Source organism: Pelophylax lessonae (assembly GCF_965119305.1).
Source record: "Pelophylax lessonae genome assembly, chromosome: 2".
Taxonomy (NCBI): domain Eukaryota; kingdom Metazoa; phylum Chordata; class Amphibia; order Anura; family Ranidae; genus Pelophylax; species Pelophylax lessonae.
In genome coordinates, this window is record NC_138769.1 from 355,027,036 (window position 1) to 355,049,498 (window position 22,463).

Sequence of the window (22,463 nt, forward strand, 5' to 3'; positions counted from 1 at the left end):
GGAATTCAATCAACACATGTGACCAGTAGACCATGTTTGATTCAAATTCCTCATGACAGGCCACAAATATCCGCCACCACCCATACCAATTCATGGTCCCTGTCTTAGGTAAATACAGCGGCATAAAAGGCCTTTTATGTCTGTTGAATGCCTAATTGCTACAGTCTGTCCCAGCTCCACACAGCAACCTCTCCCTACACTGACAAAATACTTTTGTGGACCTATTAGCTAGTGACTTGTGTCACTATACAGTCTGTCCCTGCTCCACACAGCAACCTCCAGCCACAGAATAAAAAGTTCTTTGCTGTCAGGTGAACGCCTGTGGGCTAATTTTTGGGGCCTGTACTGGACGACACTTACTTCTGTATCCTGTGAATGCCTAATGTGCCTCCAGCCCCCGAGTACAAAGTTCTTTGCTGTCAGGTGAACGCCTGTGGGCTAATTTTTGGGGCCTGTACTGGCCGACACTTACTTCTGTATCCTGTAAATGCCTAATGTACCTCCAGCCACCGAATACAAAGTTCTTTGCAGTAAGGTGAACGCCTGTGGGCTAATTTGTGGGGCCTGTACTGGCTGACACTTACTTCTGTATCCTGTGAATGCCTAATGTACCTCCAGCCACCGAATACAAAGTTCTTTTCTGTCAGGTGAACGCCTGTGGGCTAATTTTTGGGGCCTGTACTGGCCAACACTTACTTCTGTATCCTGTGCATGTCTAATGTACCTCCAGCCACCAAATACAAAGTTCTTTGCTGCCAGGTGAACGCCTGTGGGCTAATTTTTGGGGCCTGTACTGGCTGACACTTACTTCTGTATCCTGTGAATGCCTAATGTACCTCCAGCCACCGAATACAAAGTTCTTTGCTGTCAGCTGAACGCCTGTGGGCTAATTTTTGGGACCTGTACTGGCCAACACTTACTTCTGTATTCTGTCAATGCCTAATGTACCTCCAGCCACAGAATACCAAGTTCTTTGCTGTTAGGTGAATGCCTGTGGGCAAATTTCTGGGGCCTGTACTGGCCGACACTTACTTCTGTATCCTGTGAATGCCTAATGTACCTCCAGCCACCGAATACAAAGTTCTTTGCTGTCAGCTGAACGCCTGTGGGCTAATTTTTTGGACCTGTACTGGCCAACACTTACTTCTGTATTCTGTCAATGCCTAATGTACCTCCAGCCACAGAATACCAAGTTCTTTGCTGTTAGGTGAATGCCTGTGGGCAAATTTCTGGGGCCTGTACTGGCCGACACTTACTTATGTATCCTGTGAATGCCTAATGTACCTCCAGCCACCGAATACAAAGTTCTTTGCTGTCAGGTGAACGCCTGTGGGCTAATTTTTGGGGCCTGTACTGGCCGACACTTACTACTTTATCCTGTGAATGCCTAATTTTTCAGACTGGAATTGAAAAGCAATGGGTCTGTAAACGTTTCGCTAAATTGTGGAACGGATGTGGACCTGTTTTACAGACGTGTGAATGGACCCTATATGTATTTGACATGTATTTACCGGCTGCTGTCAGTTCTGGCTGATTTAGAAAAAAAATAAATACATTTTTTAGCTGAAAAAAAAAAATGTATGGCAACTTTTCCAATAGCAATACTTCTTACTTCTGGTATGTCAGTGTCCATCTTGTGGGACTATGTGTGTACAGTGTGTGGCTGCAAATATGACCTGGAGGTTTTTAATGTTTGCCTGCCATTAAAATGAATGGGGTCCGCCGCGAACTTGCAGTTCGCAAACATTTGAAAAAGTTTAAGGATGGCGTTCGCGAACCGCCCCGTCCGATGTTCGTCCATCACTACTCCTCATGTATCTGCTGTCCTGGGATGTACATATCAGGCCCTGACACTGCTGCCAAGACACTTGCCTTCCAGCTCACACAATGGAGAACAGATTCTTCCTGAAAAAGTTAATTTCTACAATTGATGCTCTGTGAAGAGTGATTCTTAATGAATCCTTTTCAGAGGGCGCATGGCAAGCAGTGAGGAGGCAACATGTGGCCTCCTCACTGCCTCTTTAAACTCCTAAGGGTTTGTTCACACGGGCAGCGGGGAGGTTGTAAAAGCAGGGGATTGAGGTGTGGTTTTACTGCCTCCCCGACCACTCACCTAAAAACAGAAATGCAGCTACTCAGGACTCAGGACCCATGCTGCAGCATCAATGCTTTTTGGCCGTAGCAAATATTAAAAGACTTGTTGCATTCAGTAGGCAGCACCAGCACTGAACACAATCCACTGAAGTGAAGATGGCCAGCAATGCAACCACTTTGCAACTGCATGAAATACATGAGAGGGACTTAGGAGGGCTGCTGCAGCTGTTCTGACAGCTGTCAATTTTTAAAGAATCCCCTGTTTATACAGTCTGGGGCTAAGCACTCCTCATCAATCCTGCGGGAGGATTCTCAGACTGCGCACAGAGCTCCCCTTAAGTCTCTAAAACCCCCATACTCCTCCCTCCCCCTCCCACCACTTATTTCTTCAACTCTTCCTCCTTCTATGTGATGTTGGCACAAGGAGAGGCTCTGGGGTGCTGAGGTTATATGAAAGTAGTACCTACTGTATCATACATAGTGAAGAACTGGTGAAAACAGTCCACCACCAGTTCGTGGCCTAGTGGACCCACATACTTCTATCTAGTATCACACTTTTTTGTATTTTAATTTTTGCTGAAATGTACAGATTTACTTTTTTCTCTCAGAAATCCATCCCTGCCCTAGTCAACCAAGTGTAGACAGGGATGGGAATGCAAACTGGATAAAAATAATGGCAGCTGGAATGTATGTTGCAAGGGAGAACCAACTGGATTTTGCGGGACCACCACATTTGGTAGGAGCCCCATTTCTATTCCTTTTCAGTTCTCACTGACCTTTTCCTGTGAGCCTTTTTCCAGGGACAAAAGGGAAAGGGCAGGCAGCAGCAAAAATTAAGCATTCGATCATACAGCCATAGACTGCCTGCCCTTCCCCACAGTAAAGCATTGAAGCTAAAAGAATCAATCACCGACATCCACCCCATTGTGTTTAGTAATGATCTTCCTATTCTTCCTATGCCAGGTTTTTGCTGGAGCGCATTATATATATATATATATATATATATATATATATATACACACAAAGTATATACATACAGTATATATATATCCCCAATTTACCCAGATTCCCAGCTGCTGTATACCAGCTTGGCATTTCAACTGCTTCGATGCAAGCTGAGATAAATCCCCTTCTGCCTCTAGTTATTGGCCTGGGAAGTTCACAAACACTTTCCCACCCGCCATTACTATTTTCTTCTGGCCAGAAGGGACGTGGCTTTGCACTTGTTTTTTTTTTTTTGCTAAAAATCATTTCATTTTAATTTTTAAAAATGTTATATTTTTTCTAAAAAGGCAATTTCTGCCCTGGTCAAGCAAACATGGATGGCAAGACTGCAACTAAAATGTTTAAAAGTGATCATAACATGGACTACTGGATGTCATTGAGGTACCACTGGCTGGACATGGCCTAATATGCACTCAAGGTTGGTTTGTAAGCTTGTTCTAGCATATTTGCAATAAAATTGTTTAGCAATAATGAAACTAACTTCAGTAGAAAAAGTGGAATTTATAATGTTCAGAAATAAGCTGGCAATACGCCCAGAAGCTTGGCTAAAAAAAGGAATTTGTCTAGTGGAAAATTTTATCCTGCAAATATATTAAGCCAATCTTTCTATATGCTCATGAATATGTCAAGGTTTAAAATATGTGCATCTTTATGATTGGTTAAATGAATAAGGGGGTCCTCCCCTTACGGTAAAGGAAATATGTCATTTAATATGTACCACCCATATGTCTTTGTATACTTAAAGTGTAATTCCACCCTAAAACTAAAATCCCTGCATCTATAGACATCCACTATCTAACATTAACCTATCTAGCCCTGTAAAGAAGAAATCAGTATGCATACCATTTTTGAAGCCGTTCCGATCCGGTCTCCAGCAGCGGAAGCTCTGCAGAGGTCATGGCCAACAATGGCTTTGAAATGAATGACGTCACCCATAGACTTACTATGGGGTTTCCGTTGTCGGATGTGTCCTCTGCACCCTCCTCCACAGCGAAGCCAAGGCTGATAGTTCGGCATAGGATTGGGTTGGATTGGCTTCAAAAAAGGTATGTATATAGATGCAGGGATTTTAGTGTTAGGGTGGACTTCTACTTTAAGAAGGTGTGACAAACTAAATAAACGAGTTCGGCCTTTCACGATCCAGTGTGTCTGAACTGCATCACTCCCAGAACGCTCTGTGGTCAGGTAAGTGGGATGTAGGCTAACAGTTAAAGAAATTAACCCCTTCAAGGGGGTTTACAACCACTTTAGGGAACTACCTGGTATCCACCAGCCCAACCTGGAGGGAGTAATGGGCTGCAGAACATCTCCCAGGTTGCAGCTGTGGAGTACATTACTAAAATGAATCGGCCATGAGTTTACACATTTTAGCTTCATTAAACAGTTTATGTACTGTTCTGCCTGTGTCTAATTTTTTAACAAATTAATCTAAAGAGGAGCTCCAGGCTCCCCCCCCACCCCCCAAAAAAAAAATGTTTTTTTAAAGTCAGCAGCTACAAATACTGTAGCTGCTGACTTTTAATATTAGGACACTTACCTGTCTCGGGAACTATCCGTGAATCGGCTATTGGGTGCTGGCGCCACCATCTTGACTAATGGAAACTGGCATTGAACTGAGCCGGAAGTGGGAGCGGGTACATGTCAAAATCAGGTGAAAGCCCCCCCCCCCCCCCACAAGAGGTGCCAAATGTGGCAGCAGAGGTGGGAAAGATAGTAAGCACAGTAAATATAAACGCAACAACTAAATTCTCATATAGGCGTTAGAATGATAATATCACTTGGAAATGCTATTTTTATTTTAAATCGCTAAGTATCATGAAAATAACAGCTTGCGGTATGCAGAAAGTTTTTGCCATGGGGGGTGACACCACTGTCCCTGTCTCCCACAATCTTACCTGTAAATGACCCTGTCAGATTCTTTCCTGAACAAAAAACTATAGGATTCTGCACTGTTGTACATTGTTCAGACATATTTCGCCTATCACTTAAAAAAAAAAAAAAAAAAAAAAAGAATGGCCTGTGAAAAAAAACAACTTAGTAAATTTGCCCTGTCACTGTAGTGCATGCACACATGGTCAGGCTGTAAAGAAGCCACAAGAAATCAGCAGTATTAAAATGTAAGGATGAAAAAAAGTAAACAACCATAATTCTCAGACATAATTAATATTTTGCTATCTATTTGACATTAAGTAGGGGTTTACATCTACTCGAATATACCTGCCAGTGCACACAGACCCTACACTACTCTCTCTCTCGATGCAACATGTCAGCAGCACTCCGTATACTTTCCCAATAGGATTAAACACATTGACAGTATGGCTGCTGTGACCTCATTCTTTTATAGTGAAGGGCCTGGCCTATCCGAAAGCCCTCTTATTGGCTGTTTTAAGCCAGCTGACATAAGTTCAAAATTCATTCACTGCATTATGGTTACAAATAAATTGGTCTGGCAAATGTCCACATTCATTTTCCGAGACCATGAATTTAAAACATGTTGGATCGCCCTCATTGCTATTCAGAACAGACCTCTTAACTACCTTCTCCCTATCTATGAGAGTGAACTTACTGGACAATGAGGCGCTCTTTTGACTGGGGCATAGCAGCTGATAGGGCTTATCCCAGTCAGTGAAATCAGGCCCCAAGTAACAAAGTGAAATGAGTTTCGGGGGGGGGGGGGGGTACACGGAGAAATGTTTCATAGTGTGGTGCCTGTTCTTAGGCAGGATACCTTTAAAAAATTATTTTAAAAAAGCAACAGGCTAACTTTTAAAGCTTCCATCTTAGTGTTTGGGTTAATTTTTAGAGGGAAAAATTAGATCCGTATAAAAAGTCAGCACTTATATTTTTTTTGGCATACTGTATTCACTGAATTTTAAGCATTTTTTCATATTATCCTGCTATCGATTGGCTTTGGTTTCTTAAATGTTTACTTAAATGCAAAATGCGATTAAAAAAAAAAAAAAAATCACATACCTCCGCAGGGTTTTCAGTATTCTTGATTTCCAACAAATACTTAAGATATAAGTGCAAAGCATGTGGCATGCACGGTGGTGTTTGTACTGAAATGTTAATAGTCATATTGCCATCTCCTTGTATTACCTTTAGAATGGGAGGTGATGGGTCCACTGCAAAAAAAAGTACCAATCAGATCACAATGCAAAAGCTTGATTACGCTAATCTGTATACCTTTACTGTGCTAAATGTTTTACTGAATAAAGACTGCGAGGTGCATAGAGTATCTTTTCAGATAGATTGGTGAGATAAGAACGTTAGAAGGAAGCAGAGTACAAACAAGTATGGCTGCCCAGATGTACATATACAATTACAAATGCAAATTATACATAAAAGCAAGGTTTTCAAAACACATACCCAATAAAGCTTTTTTGGTAAAATCTAAAAGATTGGCATAAATTTTTATTTGACGTGACCCAAGCATCTCAAGATTCAAAACTGTGAGCACTCGTACCTAAAATTTTTCTTAGGAGATGCTTTAAAAGCCCTTACAGGTTATTAGTTTAGAGTTAACCATGAATGATGGTCCTAGAATTATTGCTCTTGCTCTAATGTTCACGATACCTCACATGTGTGGTGCAATTGCTTTTTACATACGTGTGTGGGACCTATGCCACATTTTTTTAAAACTTTTTTTTTATTAATTAAACATGTTTTAACCTTAAAACTTTTCATTTAAAGTGTAACCTCGAAAAATCAATGGGAAATATCCACGCTAATAAAGAGAATTCTAAAATAAATAAAAGAAGCCAGCATAAATTTGTTGATAGCAAATAATATAAGATAAAAGTCCATATGCAGCGCTAAAATTAGAACCAATAAAAGTCCATAATCCATATAAAAGGATGACATCCTATCACCAGCATCTGTGTGAAAATGTTAGTGCACAACATCACAGTGTCCAACTGAGGCTGCTTACCAGAGCCCCATGGATCTACGGCACAGGTGTCAAACACAAGGCCCGCGGGCCGAATCAGGCCCTCAAGGCCATTTCATGTGGCCCTTGCACCTCTCCTGCAGCTGCAGGAGAGCTCCAGCCCTCTTCTGGTCCTCCTCCAGACCCTGTACTTTTTGCTTTTCAGCAAAGCCTACAGCTTATTCCCAGGAGCAGCACAAGATAAGGGGGTGCACGGTGATGTAATGGAGGGTGGAGGACTCAATTTCTGATGGTGGGGAGGCTCTTGACATCTTATGTAAGGGTAGGGGATGCTCTGGACATCTAGCCTTACCGGCCCTTTTGAGGGCAATAATAATGCTGATGCGGCCCACGATTAAATTGAGGTTAACACCCCTGATCTAGGGCATGTAGATGGATAATCAACTGTGTTCAGATGAGGGATCACCAAACTCTACTCCACTCCTCTGTACAGATACCACTATCGCCTTGAAGATAGCGCCTAAGCACTCATGGGTGGAGATGCCACCATCAAAGAAAAACACCAAAGCAGCATATAGTGAAGGTCCGTATTTACAGCATAGGAGTGTATTAGAAAGGTACTTACAAGAATAAAAGATTTCACAAACATCAAAATGTGCATAAAAATAGCGTACAAGTGTCTGAGCGTCCCGCCTGGCAGGTTTCATTAAATCGGATAAAATTACCCTCTGGGCGATCTCTGTACATTGCAAAGATTTTAACAAACTTTGTAGCAGATTCCTACCTTTTGTTTTTCTGAAGGTATAGCTGTTTGTTTGTGCTAAGTGGGTCTGTATGGGAGTGGTTTTCTAATAATCCGTCAGCTGATGCACCTGCAAGGCTCTAATAACGAAATTAGCAAGGCCTGCATCCCTTTAGACATGATTTCCCTTTGGGAATACCTCACCAAAAATTAAATTTTTGTTGAAGGGGATGCTCAAAATCTGATTTGTATCTTAGTGCAGACTTCCAGGAAAATCAGTAAGTCAATCACACGAAAAATGATATATCTGGAGGGTGTTCTGTACACCATCTGTGTGCCATATTGCATTACATTTTACAGAAAATTACAATGGCTACAGATTGAAATGGAAAGATAATTTTTATTAACATTCAATTACAATATGACTTGTGTCGCAATTATACAATTGTATAGACTATATTATTTTTTTTTATTTGCTAATTTTTTTCCCCACGAAAGTGGAGTTACCCTTTAAGTTTACTTATTTCAATGCCCATCCTTACATTAGTATTCCCCTTTACACCAGTGTCCTTTCCTACATCAGAGTCCCCCCTTATTTCATAGTCCTCCCCCTTACATCAGTGCCTCCATTACATCAGAGCTCCCCCTTTTTTCATAGCCCCCCCTTTACATCAGAGTCTTTTCTTACTTCAGTGTGCCCCCTTACATCAGTTCTCCCTTTTTATATCATTGAGTCCCCTTACATCAGAGTCCACCCTCATATCAATGTCCCCTCTTACGTCAATCCCCTCCTTACATCAGTGTCCCCCCTGACAATAGTGTCTTCCTTTAATCAGAGTCCCCTCTTACTTCATAGCCCCCCCCTTATATCAATTCCCCACTTTACATTAAAGTCCTTCCTTACATCAGTGTGCCCCCTTACAATAGTGACTGCCTTGCATGAGACCCCCCTTACATCAGTGTCTCCCCTTACATCAGAGCCCCCCTTAAATCAGTTCCCCTTTATATCAATGTCCCCTCCTAGATCAATGCCCCATGAAACATCAGTTTCCCCCCTTATTTCAGAGCCCCCCTTTAATAAATTCCCCCTTTACATCAGAGTACTTTCTTACATCAGAGTCCCCCCTTACTTCAGAGCCTCCTCATTATAACGGAGTCCCCCTTACTTCAGAGCCCCCCCTTACATCAGTGTGCCCTCTTACATCAATTCCCCGCTTACATCAGAGTCCCACTTACATTAGTACCTTCTTTGCATCAGAGCATCCCCCTACATTAGTCCCTTCCCCCTTACATTAATCTCACCCCCCTTACATCAGTGTGTCCCCTACCTTAACCAGCATAGTTATAACAGCTCACAGGAGCAAGTGTGAATGTTCTGTCCTCCTTTGGGAGGTGGGCAGAGGTGAACAGAGCCCTAGAGCCCTCTCCTAGGCAGTACAGTAGTAGTAACACAGATGTGATCTTTCAGCTGCAACTGCGTTTGTCACTGTCTGGCTGCAGCTCAAAGATCAGTTCTGAACAGTGAGGGCACAGTGCTTGCTGGGGCTCCTGGTTCTAGAAGAAGTTGAGCCATACCCATCCAGGGCACATGACCCCCCCCCCCCTAGTTTTGGCCCTGGGTGGAAGAGAAAGGAAGAGGCTTTCAACCACCACACGGGATCAGTTCCAGAAACTGCTGCCCCTGCTGCCCCTGCCGCCCCTCCTTTTAGGGTCCTCTTCCTTATGCTGCCCAGAGACCCTGTTGAACCGATGGGGCCCAGGCCTTATACAGATGGATCACTGGCACCCCTTATTGGCAGCCCTGCCCATCACTGTAAGAATCCGCTGATCAGTGGCTGCAGCTGTTGATTGACTTTTTAAAATACAAAAAGTGCATTTTATATACAACTACATACTGTAGATCAGACCAAAATGAGAAGGAAAGAGCAAAGAGGGACATTGATCCAAATCAGGGACAGTTGGGAGCTATGCCATAAGCAGTTGTGACTACTAGCCAAATTTAGTTCTGCCAGGTGGTTATCTGCCCAGGCTAATTTATAGTATCTCACATGGCTTTCCTCTAAACACAGCATTGATGCTGTTCCTGCTTTCTGCCAGTAGGTGTCACCGGCAGAATAAATATTCTGAGATTTACTGCACCACAGTTCATGTTTTCTTCTTGCCATGTGACAGCAGGAGTGGGGTCAGAGTCTGGCATGCATGTTGCTGAAGACGTCTGAAGCTAATAATTACATGAACTAATAAAAGGTTTATGAACAACAGGCAGCCAGTCTCTTTACCAGTGTTACTTTCCGCTACAAAAATATTGCACCATGCCTGCGGCCCCTGTTTTGGGTCTCGTGGTGGTCCAGTTGGGTCCAGTAGCTGCTGCATTTCCCACCCTAGGCTTATACTCAAGTCAATAAGTTTTCCCAGTTTTTTGTGGTAAATTTAGGTGCCTCGGCTTATATTCTACTAAAACTACTATTTACTACTAAAACTAAAATAGCATTATTTTTGCCAAAAGACTATGATAACAACTAAATTCGAAATTTGACTTCATAATTAACATTGCTCTTTACAGATTTGCTGTTCCAGGCCATGAACTGTGTAGCCTTTCCTTGAAATTGGACTTGTTTTGCACAATAGTCCATAGAAAGCCTCACCCATATTTGCATGTTACTACTGTGTAATGATATTATTCTTTTAAATCCTACCCCTAAATAAGTAATGCAAGATATAATCATGATAAACACAAAAAATACAAGCAAAAAATTGTTTGTATATATATATATATATATATATATATATATATAATCATATTATAAATAAATAATATGAAAGGATTACTTCTCCTAGTTGGTACATCACACCTACCTGTGAACATATAAGATATATTATGTAGAGAGGCCCATTCTGATGTCCCCTGCCGGGACACAGACTCAACCCTGACTTGCACTGCATACTGGTTAGAGTAGTACTTCTTAAGGATACATGTTAAATCACACTCTGTTGCGTAGATTCTCTCACACTTGCGGACTACATGCCACCTTGAAAAGAGAATAAATATTAGCTTGAGATCAAACAGATACTAGATATATTAAAAAATGACAAACATACTGTAGGTTTATGACATTGAGAGATGTTATTCTCCATGAAGGCATCTAGGGTGGCACTACTGTCAGGGATCTCGTACAGCAGATGCTCATTTCCGTGCAGCAAGTGTTCATTCTTATGCGCATGTGCAGGATTGTGAGCATAGCTTAACGAGACGGGAATGGACTAGAAGGGCTAGAATGCGCATGTAGCACCCTCCTACTGTAGGTAGGTGCTAGTGAGAAAGTATATTTTGAGCTCTGTCTGCTTACCAGAAGAGCTGCAGGTAAAGCTATATTGTTCTCTGCCTACCAGAGAGCAGGATCTGTTAGTGAGGTCTGCTCATTGGACTCAGGGTGCAACTCATTCTGTCTAGACTAGAGAGTGTTTCACACTGGTCCAATAGGGAGGGATGTTGGACAGTGGGAGGAAACCTGACGAATGGGTGCATGGGCTTTCGATACAGTCCTGATGATTAGCAGAGGGAAAATGCCTCGGTGCATGTTGGGATACTGTATAAAAGCCAGGAGCACATGTGCTCGAGGTCTTTCGCCTGGATAGCGGAGTCCCAGATTAAGGGGATGGCTGCCTCTTCCTCTGTAGAGGTACCATGCGGTCCCAGGGGTTCGTCCTGAGGGCCTGAAGAGTAGCAGTGAGGAACTGAACCCAGAAGTCCAGAAAAGCTAACCGAGAGGGGAGACACTGGAGGATCTGTCTCTGCAGTACAGTTAGTACAGAATCTTGTGTCAAGGGGCCTGACCTGAGAGGGGAGACCCCTGCTCCTAGGATAGTCAGTGGACGGGTGTCGGTTGAAAGGGGATGCTAGTGAGAGTATCCTGAAGATAAGTTATCATCCACCAAGTCCTCTTGTCAGAGAGTAAAGAGAGCAAGAGACTTAACCCTTTCTACACTTGTGGCAGTGTGGATTAAGCAGCCTAGCTGTTTCCAATTGACGTAGAAGTCCTGAAGATAGAAGTCCTCAATCAATGTAAATAGTTCAGCTGGAGTATCCCACTTTTCCCTTCTCCTATTCCCATTCCAAACAAACACCAAAAACACCAACACCCCAAGACTGTTTATTTGTGTGACAAGCCATCAGGAGCAAGGAGGGATTCATGGACTATATTTTATGGTAACCGTGTGCTGGTAATCAGGGGAGCCCGTCAAGTCACTACTGAGCAGGCCCTACGGGGACATGTGGATGAGCAATGGCACATACACGGGGGCACATGTGCGTACATGTAGGTGTGCACACACATTCACAGATCATGACACACAGCAGCCTATTTAAACCAAGAGTCTTCCTGGCCTCAGAGCTGGATTGTCTCCAGCTCTGGTTCCTGTGTTCCTGGTTCTTGAAAGTCTGTTAAACTTGTTCCTGACTCGACTACGTCTGACACCTCTCTTGGATTATCCTCGCCTGTTATGCCTGCTGCTCGCTTGTGTTACCGACTTTGGCTTGGATTTATGACGTCTCCTCCTCCTCACCTGGCACCTCGCTGCCAGCACGGTACCAACTTCTGCCTATTTATGACCTCAACCTGCATCTGCCTGCCTGGTTGCAGCTGAACATAGCTTGTAACCAAACTTCATACTACCACTGGAAGGACTGTGGCTCCAAGCTACAGCTCACTACAACAGCTTCCTGGCACCTGCGCTCCTCCACTGTCCTAGCAGTCCCTACCTCTGCTACCAGGGGTGCTTAGACAGGAGATGTGCAAGAGGCCACCCTTGTCATCTGGCACATTCTGCCAGGTAATTTATTTCACTACTACACATTCTCCCATTTGTGGCCAGGGCAGTTATATGTATACCACAACTGTGTTTTATTGTTGTATCAACAATTGTTAATCAACAATGTTATTGTGTTAACCATTTGTAATAAAAAAATAAAGTTTGTAACCCTATGTGTGTGTATGTGGCACCTTAAAGTGGCTCTTCAGCCTCTGCAGCATAATCCCTCCTCTCCACCTCTCCTCTAGTCCCGAGTACGTTCCCGAAGCCCTTCACCATCCCAACTTGTGTGCCATTCACCTAGGCAAAGGCGAGGCAAAGCCTTCTATTTAGTAAAGGTGGAGGGGACAGGCCTTGCAGGGCATCATCGAGAGGCACGCCAGCAGAATCTGGAACAGCCAGCAGCCTCTCGACAACGCAGACCAAAACTAGGCGGTGCGCGATTGAGCGCTGCCAGTAGAGAAGAGGACTGGACAGCGCTGAATCCCATGGTTTGGGGAGTACCTGAACTGTGCAGGACTTACCACCATGTAAGTAGGGGTATTTTTAAAAAAAATCTGCTTTAAAAATCCCATCATCTTTTTTTCTACGGTTATTATATTACTAGGATGTGGTGCCATGGAGCTAGTTTATCTCCAGTCTGCATTTACCCACTTTGAATATATTTATGCCAAAGCAACACACTTGATGAGCAAAAGGCTTATAGATAGGGTTGAGCGAACACCTAGATGTCCGTGTTCGACGGGTTCGGCCGAACTTTAAAAAAAAGTCCGGGTCCGTGTCCCGGACTTTTACCGAACTTTTCCCGGACACCGAACCCCATTGAAGTCAATGGGGACCCGAACTTTAAGGCACTAAAATGGCTCTAAAACACCAAAGGAAAGGGCTAGAGTGCTGCAAATGGCAGCAAAACGTAATTAAGAGCATGGCAAGTGCTCTGCAAACAAATGTGGATAGGGAAATAACTTAAAACAACAAAAAAAAACAGAAAAATAAAACAATGTTCTTCTTCATCTCTGAAGGACGAGGCCCATATGGAGTAGGAGGGAGGTTGAGGTGGTGGTGGATGTGGCGGTGACTAGACATATGCCGGTTTTCGGTAATTCGATATATCGCGGTATTGCATAGCCACGGTATTGTTATTGTGGCATTTTTAAAATACCGAGTTTCTCTGTCAAGTCTGCCTGACTTGTGAATTGATACATTTCAGTGAGCTGGATGACTCATTCACTCACTCAGCTAACACCTTTCAGCATTTGTCTCCTAACTATAAACAAAAATGATTACATTTGTATCTTTTCCTTCCCTCTGCCAGGGAGAAAGGAAGTTTAACCTCTTAAAGACTGGATCTTTTTCTGACACTTGCTGTTTGCAAGTTAAAATCAGTTTTTTTTTTGCTAGAAAAGTACTTAGAACCCCCAAACATTTTATATATTTTTTTAGCAGAGACCCTACAGAATAAAATGGCGATTGTTGTAATATTTTATGTCACACTGTATTTGCGCAGCAGTCTTTCAAACGCAATGATTAGACTTTAATGAATAAAAAAAAAAAAAAAAAACGTAACAGTAAAGTTATCCCAATTTTTTTTTTTTTTGTTACACAGAGAATCGTGAGAGAATCGTGATCTTTATTCCAAGCTAAAAAATCGTGATTCTCATTTTGGCCAGAATCGTGCAGCTCTAATAAATATATATATATACACACACACACGCCTAGCAGCCCACATTACATTATTATATAGCCATCAAGCAGTGTCTGGCCTACCTGGTGATGACTGGTCCTGGCGCTCTGATCCGATGGCCTGGTCTTTAAAGGGGCAAATCCTTGCGATCCAGAAGTGGTTAAACCTGCAGGAGGACCGGTGTTTTTATCTATTAATGACTTTACTATTGCTTTAGGCCTGGTTCACATGTATGCGGGTTGGTGGTTCACATGTATGCGGGTTGGCGGTTCACATGTATGCGGGTTGGCGGCCCACATTTGCACAGGCATAGCAGCCCATTGATTTGAACGGGCTGCTATGCCCTCATTTTCCGCAGAAAAAAGGTGCATGCAGCATTTTTTTTAAATTCAGTGGCCTTGAAATCCATCCTGCTTTTGCACCATGCGACTAACCTGCAGTTCCTGCTCTGGCAAGCTTTCTGCATTTTTTGTATACGTGGGCACGGCATTTAAAAATAAACAGTTTGCGTGTGCAGCAACGGCAGGTAAGTCGCATGGTGCAAAAGAAGGATGGATTTCATGGCCACTGCATTTTTTTAAATTCTGCATGCACCTTTTTTCAGCTGAAAACGCAGGCATAGCAGCTCAAGCCCATTCACATCAATGGGCTGCTATGCCTGTGCAAATGTGGGCCCCCAACCCGCATACATGTGAACCAGGCCTAAAGCAATAGTAAAGTCATTAATAGATAAAAACACCGGTCCTCCTGCAGGTTTAACCAATTAATGACTTTACTATTGCTTTAGGCCTGGTTCACATGTATGCGGGTTGGGGGCCCACATTTGCACAGGCATAGCAGCCCATTGATGTGAATGGGCTTGAGCTGCTATGCCTGCGTTTTCAGCTGAAAAAAGGTGCATGCAGAATTTAAAAAAATGCAGTGGCCATGAAATCCATCCTTCTTTTGCACCATGCGACTTACCTGCCGTTGCTGCACACGCAAACTGTTTATTTTTAAATGCCGTGCCCACGTATACAAAAAATGCAGAAAGCTTGCCAGAGCAGGAACTGCAGGTTAGTCGCATGGTGCAAAAGCAGGATGGATTTCAAGGCCACTGAATTTTAAAAAAATGCTGCATGCACCTTTTTTCTGCGGAAAATGAGGGCATAGCAGCCCATTCAAATCAATGGGCTGCTATGCCTGTGCAAATGTGAACCACCAACCCGCATACATGTGAACCAGGCCTAAAGCAATAGTAAAGTAATTTATAAACAACACCTCCTTCAGGTTTAACCACTTCTTGACCACAAGGATTTGCCCTCTTAATGACCAGGCCATCGGATCGGAGCCGAGCGCCAGAACCAGTTATCACCAGTTAGGCCAGACACTGCTTGATGACCTATTTTAGGCCTGGTTCACAGAGTCTGTACTGACTGACTATATAATAATGTGCATAAGTGAACCAAAGCCCCTAAATTCAGCAATGAAATTGAAGTGAGGTGGAAATTTAATAATTTAAATTTAATAATAGAATACCGTGATAATACCGTATACCGTGGCAAAACCTTAATCAATTAATCGCAGCATGAAAATCTGATACCGTCACAAGCCTAGCGGTGACATAGGCGTGCGCACAGGGTGTGCTGGGTGTGCCTGGGCACACCCTAATCACCTAGGGCACATAGCATTGCCAGTGAGGAGATGGGAAAGATCTCCCTGGGACCTGCTCTGCTCTATTTCTCCTTGCCTACAGGTACATGGCCCCGATACATTACTCTCCCTGCTGGCAAACACATGCATGTGTATTTCAACTTTGGGGTGCACACCTTAATGCAATAGGCTGCGCACACCTATGGGCGGTGTAGGTGGAAGCGGCGGTGGAGGAGGACCAGGGCCGGATTAACAGCATCATGGGCTTGGTGCTGAGGATTTTGAAGGGCCTTAAGGGCCGTGCCTTGCCATGCACCCAGAGGAGGAAGGGTGCAGCCATGCATGCCTAATTCAACATGGGATGCTGTCTCTGAAGCCCATAAACACATCCATGCATCGCCAACTGTCCCTCCTTGTCCGGCCTTCACGCTGTGTGGGGAGGTTCTGAGGGTGCTGCCTGGGGAAGCGAGCATAGAAGCCAGACTTCTGTGTTTACAAGTGACAGAAGAGCGGTAACAGTGAATATGGCCAACCCGGGGCCTATATAAAAGGTAGGGGCCTGGAGCTGCAGCTCCAATAGCCCCTACATTAATCTGGCCCTGAGGAGGAGGACGAGGTAGCCAACACTGCTTCTTTTCAAAAATTTTAAATGAGGGTACACCCCAAAAGAGTGAGAAAGAGCAAAAATGGAACAATGGGTGGGTAAGGTCGGTATCCATTGCTATTCTGCATAAGGTACGGAAAAGTCCCGTGGGATCCATGCCTGGTTCATTTTAATGAACGTGAGCTTGTCCACATTGTCTCTGGACAGGCGGCTGCGCTTGTCTGTTATAACGCCCCCAGCCGTGCTAAATACCCGTTCAGATAATACACTGGCTGCAGGGCACGCCAGCACCTCCAAGGCGTAAAGGGCAAGCTCAAGCCATGTGCCCAATTTGGAGACCCAGAAGTTGAAGGGGGCAGACCCGTCATTCACTACATGTAGGCGTGTGCACACATACTGCTCCACCATGTTGGTAAAATGCTGCCTCCTGCTAAGACGTTCCATCTGAGCTGCTGGTGCTGCTGTTTGTTGTGGCGTGCTGACAAAGCTTTTCCACATTTCGGCCATGCTAACCCTGCCTTCTGAGGTGCTGGCGGTGCCCTGGTTGCGTTGGCGACCTCCTCCTCCTCCTCCTCTGCCTTGTGCTTCCACTGTGGCCCCGCTGTCAGATGGGAATGCCAGCAGCATGGCGTCTACCAGCGTGCGCTTGTACTCGCGCATCTTGCGATCGCGCTCCAGTGAGTGAATTAAGGACGGTACGTTGTCCTTGTAACGGGGATCCAGCAGCGTGGCCACCCAGTAATCAGCACAAGTTAGAATGTGGGCAACTCGGCGGTCGTTGTGGAGACACTGCAGCATGTAATCGCTCATGTGTGCCAGGCTGCCCAGAGGCAACGAAAGGCTGTCCTCTGTGGGAGGTGTATCGTCCGTGTCCTCTGTATCCCCCCAGCCACGCACCAGTGATGGCCATGAGCTGGCCTGGGTGCCACCCTGCTGTGAACATGGTTCCATCTCCTCCTCCAGCTCCTCCTCCTCCTCATCCTCCTCATCCTCCAGAACTGTGCCCCTGCTGGACAATTGCGTCCCTGGCGTTTGCGTGTGCAGGAACCCACCCTCGGAGCCCCTTGCGAATGACTGCCCTGAAAGCCTTGGAAATGTTACCTCTTCATCCTCCTCCTCCTCCTCATCCTGTGCCACATCCTCTTCCATCATCGCCCGAATTGTTTTTTCAAGGAGGCATGGAAGTGGGATAGTTAAGCTGAGAACGGCGTCATTGCCACTGGCCATGTTGGTGGAGTACTCAAAACAGCGCAACAAGGCACACAGGTCTCGCATGGAGGCCCAGTTAAATTAAATAGCGGAATAGAAAATATGATCCAAAAAAAGTGTATGTATATCACACGTACACAACCACACTGGGCCCCAATTACTATTGTTTGTACCCCTAAAAGGCTAGATGAGGAGTAGGGGGAGTATGGAACAGGCAGCACCCTCAAACCTTCAGAAGTATGAGATGAACCCCAACAACTTGGAAAGGTGGATCTCTCTCACACGTACCGACACAGACTATCCCGCAATTCAATTGATCCTCAAAGGTTTTTATTGAATAGCGGAATAGGAAATATGATCAAAAAAAGTGTATGTATCTCGCACGTACACAACCACACTAGGCCCCAATTACTATTGTTTGTACCCCTAAAAGGCTAGATGAGGAGTAGGGGGGGTATGGAACAGGCAGCACCCTCAAACCTTCAGAAGTATGAGATGAACCCCAACAACTTGGAAAGGTGGATCTCTCTCACACGTACCGACACAGACTATCCCCCAATTTAACTGATCCCCAAAGGTTTTTGATTAAATAGCGGAATAGAAAATATGATCCCAAAAAAGTGTATGTATATCACACGTACACAACCACACTGGGCCCCAATTACTATTGTTTGTACCCCTAAAAGGCTAGATGAGGAGTAGGGGGAGTATGGAACAGGCAGCACCCTCAAACCTTCAGAAGTATGAGATGAACCCCAACAACTTGGAAAGGTGGATCTCTCTCACACGTACCGACACAGACTATCCCGCAATTCAATTGATCCTCAAAGGTTTTTATTGAATAGCGGAATAGGAAATATGATCAAAAAAAGTGTATGTATCTCGCACGTACACAACCACACTAGGCCCCAATTACTATTGTTTGTACCCCTAAAAGGCTAGATGAGGAGTAGGGGGGGTATGGAACAGGCAGCACCCTCAAACCTTCAGAAGTATGAGATGAACCCCAACAACTTGGAAAGGTGGATCTCTCTCACACGTACCGACACAGACTATCCCCCAATTTAACTGATCCCCAAAGGTTTTTGATTAAATAGCGGAATAGAAAATATGATCCCAAAAAAGTGTATGTATATCACACGTACACAACCACACTGGGCCCCAATTACTATTGTTTGTACCCCTAAAAGGCTAGATGAGGAGTAGGGGGAGTATGGAACAGGCAGCACCCTCAAACCTTCAGAAGTATGAGATGAACCCCAACAACTTGGAAAGGTGGATCTCTCTCACACGTACCAACACAGACTATCCCCCAATTTAACTGATCCCCAAAGGTTTTTGATTAAATAGCGGAATAGAAAATATGATCCAAAAAAAGTGTATGTATATCACACGTACACAACCACACTAGGCCCCAATTACTATTGTTTGTACCCCTAAAAGGCTAGATGAGGAGTAGGGGGAGTATGGAACAGGCAGCACCCTCAAACCTTCAGAAGTATGAGATGAACCCCAACAACTTGGAAAGGTGGATCTCTCTCACACGTACCGACACAGACTATCCCCCAATTTAACTGATCCCCAAAGGTTTTTGATTAAATAGCGGAATAGAAAATATGATCCAAAAAAAGTGTATGTATATCACACGTACACAACCACACTAGGCCCCAATTACTATTGTTTGTACCCCTAAAAGGCTAGATGAGGAGTAGGGGGGGTATGGAACAGGCAGCACCCTCAAACCTTCAGAAGTATGAGATGAACCCCAACAACTTGGAAAGGTGGATCTCTCTCACACGTACCAACACAGACTATCCCCCAATTTAACTGATCCCCAAAGGTTTTTGATTAAATAGCGGAATAGAAAATATGATCCCAAAAAAGTGTATGTATATCACACGTACACAACCACACTAGGCCCCAATTACTATTGTTTGTACCCCTAAAAGGCTAGGAGTAGGGGGAGTATGGAACAGGCAGCACCCTCAAACCTTCAGAAGTATGAGATGAACCCCAACAACTTGGAAAGGTGGATCTCTCTCACACGTACCAACACAGACTATCCCCCAATTTAACTGATCCCCAAAGGTTTTTGATTAAATAGCGGAATAGAAAATATGATCCAAAAAAAGTGTATGTATATCACACGTACACAACCACACTAGGCCCCAATTACTATTGTTTGTACCCCTAAAAGGCTAGGAGTAGGGGGAGTATGGAACAGGCAGCACCCTCAAACCTTCAGAAGTATGAGATGAACCCCAACAACTTGGAAAGGTGGATCTCTCTCACACGTACCAACACAGACTATCCCCCAATTTAACTGATCCCCAAAGGTTTTTGATTAAATAGCGGAATAGAAAATATGATCCCAAAAAAGTGTATGTATATCACACGTACACAACCACACTAGGCCCCAATTACTATTGTTTGTACCCCTAAAAGGCTAGGAGTAGGGGGAGTATGGAACAGGCAGCACCCTCAAACCTTCAGAAGTATGAGATGAACCCCAACAACTTGGAAAGGTGGATCTCTCTCACACGTACCAACACAGACTATCCCCCAATTTAACTGATCCCCAGAGGTTTTTGATTAAATAGCGGAATAGAAAATATGATCCCAAAAAAGTGTATGTATATCACACGTACACAACCACACTAGGCCCCAATTACTATTGTTTGTACCCCTAAAAGGCTAGGAGTAGGGGGAGTATGGAACAGGCAGCACCCTCAAACCTTCAGAAGTATGAGATGAACCTCAACAACTTGGAAAGGTGGATCTCTCTCACACGTACCAACACAGACTATCCCCCAATTTAACTGATCCCCAAAGGTTTTTGATTAAATAGCGGAATAGAAAATATGATCCCAAAAAAGTGTATGTATATCACACGTACACAACCACACTAGGCCCCAATTACTATTGTTTGTACCCCTAAAAGGCTAGGAGTAGGGGGAGTATGGAACAGGCAGCACCCTCAAACCTTCAGAAGTATGAGATGAACCCCAACAACTTGGAAAGGTGGATCTCTCTCACACGTACCAACACAGACTATCCCCCAATTTAACTGATCCCCAAAGGTTTTTGATTAAATAGCGGAATAGAAAATATGATCCCAAAAAAGTGTATGTATATCACACGTACACAACCACACTAGGCCCCAATTACTATTGTTTGTACCCCTAAAAGGCTAGATGAGGAGTAGGGGGAGTATGGAACAGGCAGCACCCTCAAACCTTCAGTATGAGATTGTGTTCACTGTACCCCACAAAGATTGAGTTCACTGCACCCCACAATGATTGTGTTCACTGCACCCCACAAAGATTGTGTTCACTGCACCTCACAAAGATTGTGTTCACTGTACCCCCCAAAGATTGTGTTCACTGCACCCCACAAAGATTCTGTTCACTGTACCCCACAAAGATTGTGTTCACTGCACCCCAAAAAGATTGTGTTCACTGCACCCCAAAAAGGATGTTGTTCACTGCACCCCAAAAAGGATGTTGTTCACTCCACCCCAAAAAGATTGTGTTCACTGCACCCCACAAAGATTGTGTTCACTGCACCCCAAAAAGATTGTGTTCACTGCACCCCAAAAATGATTTTGTTCACTGCACCCCAAAAAGGATTTTGTTCACTGCACCCCAAAAAGGATGTTGTTCACTCCACCCCAAAAAGATTGTGTTCACTGCACCCCAAAAAGATTGTGTTCACTGCACCCCACAAAGGATTTTGTTCACTGCACCCCAAAAAGATTGTGTTCACTGCACCCCAAAAAGGATGTTGTTCACTGCACCCCAAAAAGGATTTCGTTCACTGCACCCCAAAAAGATTGTGTTCACTGCACCCCACAAAGGATTTTGTTCACTGCACCCCACAAAGATTGTGTTCACTGCACACCAAAAAGGATTGTGTTCACTGCACCCCAAAAAGATTTTGTTCACTGCACCCCAAAAAGATTGTGTTCACTGCAGCCCAAAAAGATTGTGTTCACTGCAGCCCAAAAAGATTGTGTTCACTGCAGCCCAAAAAGATTGTGTTCACTGCAGCTCACACACAGAAAAATGGATGTGGATCACTGACACCTGCCTATCTCCAATCCCACACCACACAGCAATATCGATTGTAGTTTGTAGAACACAGTTTCCCTAAAATTCAGCAGACTCTGTCCCTAACAGGATTGAGAAGAGATCGTAGATCAGGATTGAGTGCAGACCCCACCCCCCACACAGCAATATCGATTGTAGTTTGTAGAAGACACTGACCCTATATAATTCAGCAGACTCTATCCCTAAAATGCCTACAACTCGCCCTGCCTAAACACTCCAACCTGTCCCTCAATTCTATCCGGACACAAATGGTTTTTTCCTGCCTATCTTTCCCTAATCAGCAGCCAGCACGTTGATGTGTGCTCTGTCCCTGAATCTAAGCAGCATAATGACGCCGCTGCGGCTGCCTCGAACTTATAAAGACTTGGTCACATGCTTCAGACGGCCAATCACAGCTACTGAGACATTTGCAGGCATGGCTGGGATGGCTTAAGGCACACCAGTTAAACGATTGTTGATTGGCTGTTGAAAGCCCGCCATGAAAAGAGCGCCAAAGCATGCAAAACCCGGAAATAAAACGACCGAACACGGATTTTTACCCGAACATACAGTAAAGTGTCCGTGTCCGTGTTCGGGTACAAAAAATCCAATTATTCGGTACGAACACGAATAATACAGTCCGTGTTCGCTCAACACTACTTATAGACTTTACTCAAAGAGATATTGTACAGCTTGCAAATAGGGCT

The 22,463-nt window shown here is 44.2% G+C and overlaps 1 protein-coding gene across 1 annotated transcript in view; it reads right to left on the reverse strand.

Moving 5' to 3' along the window:
• IFNLR1 (interferon lambda receptor 1) overlaps positions 1–22,463 on the reverse strand; it is a 78,264-nt gene that overhangs the window by 24,322 nt on the left and 31,479 nt on the right. The window contains exons 3-4 of the mRNA XM_082247068.1: positions 10,587–10,759; positions 6,073–6,224 (exon numbers count right to left, since the gene is read on the reverse strand). Of these exons, the coding sequence (XP_082103194.1) occupies positions 6,073–6,224; positions 10,587–10,759 (325 nt within the window). The remainder of the gene's footprint in view (positions 1–6,072; positions 6,225–10,586; positions 10,760–22,463) is intronic.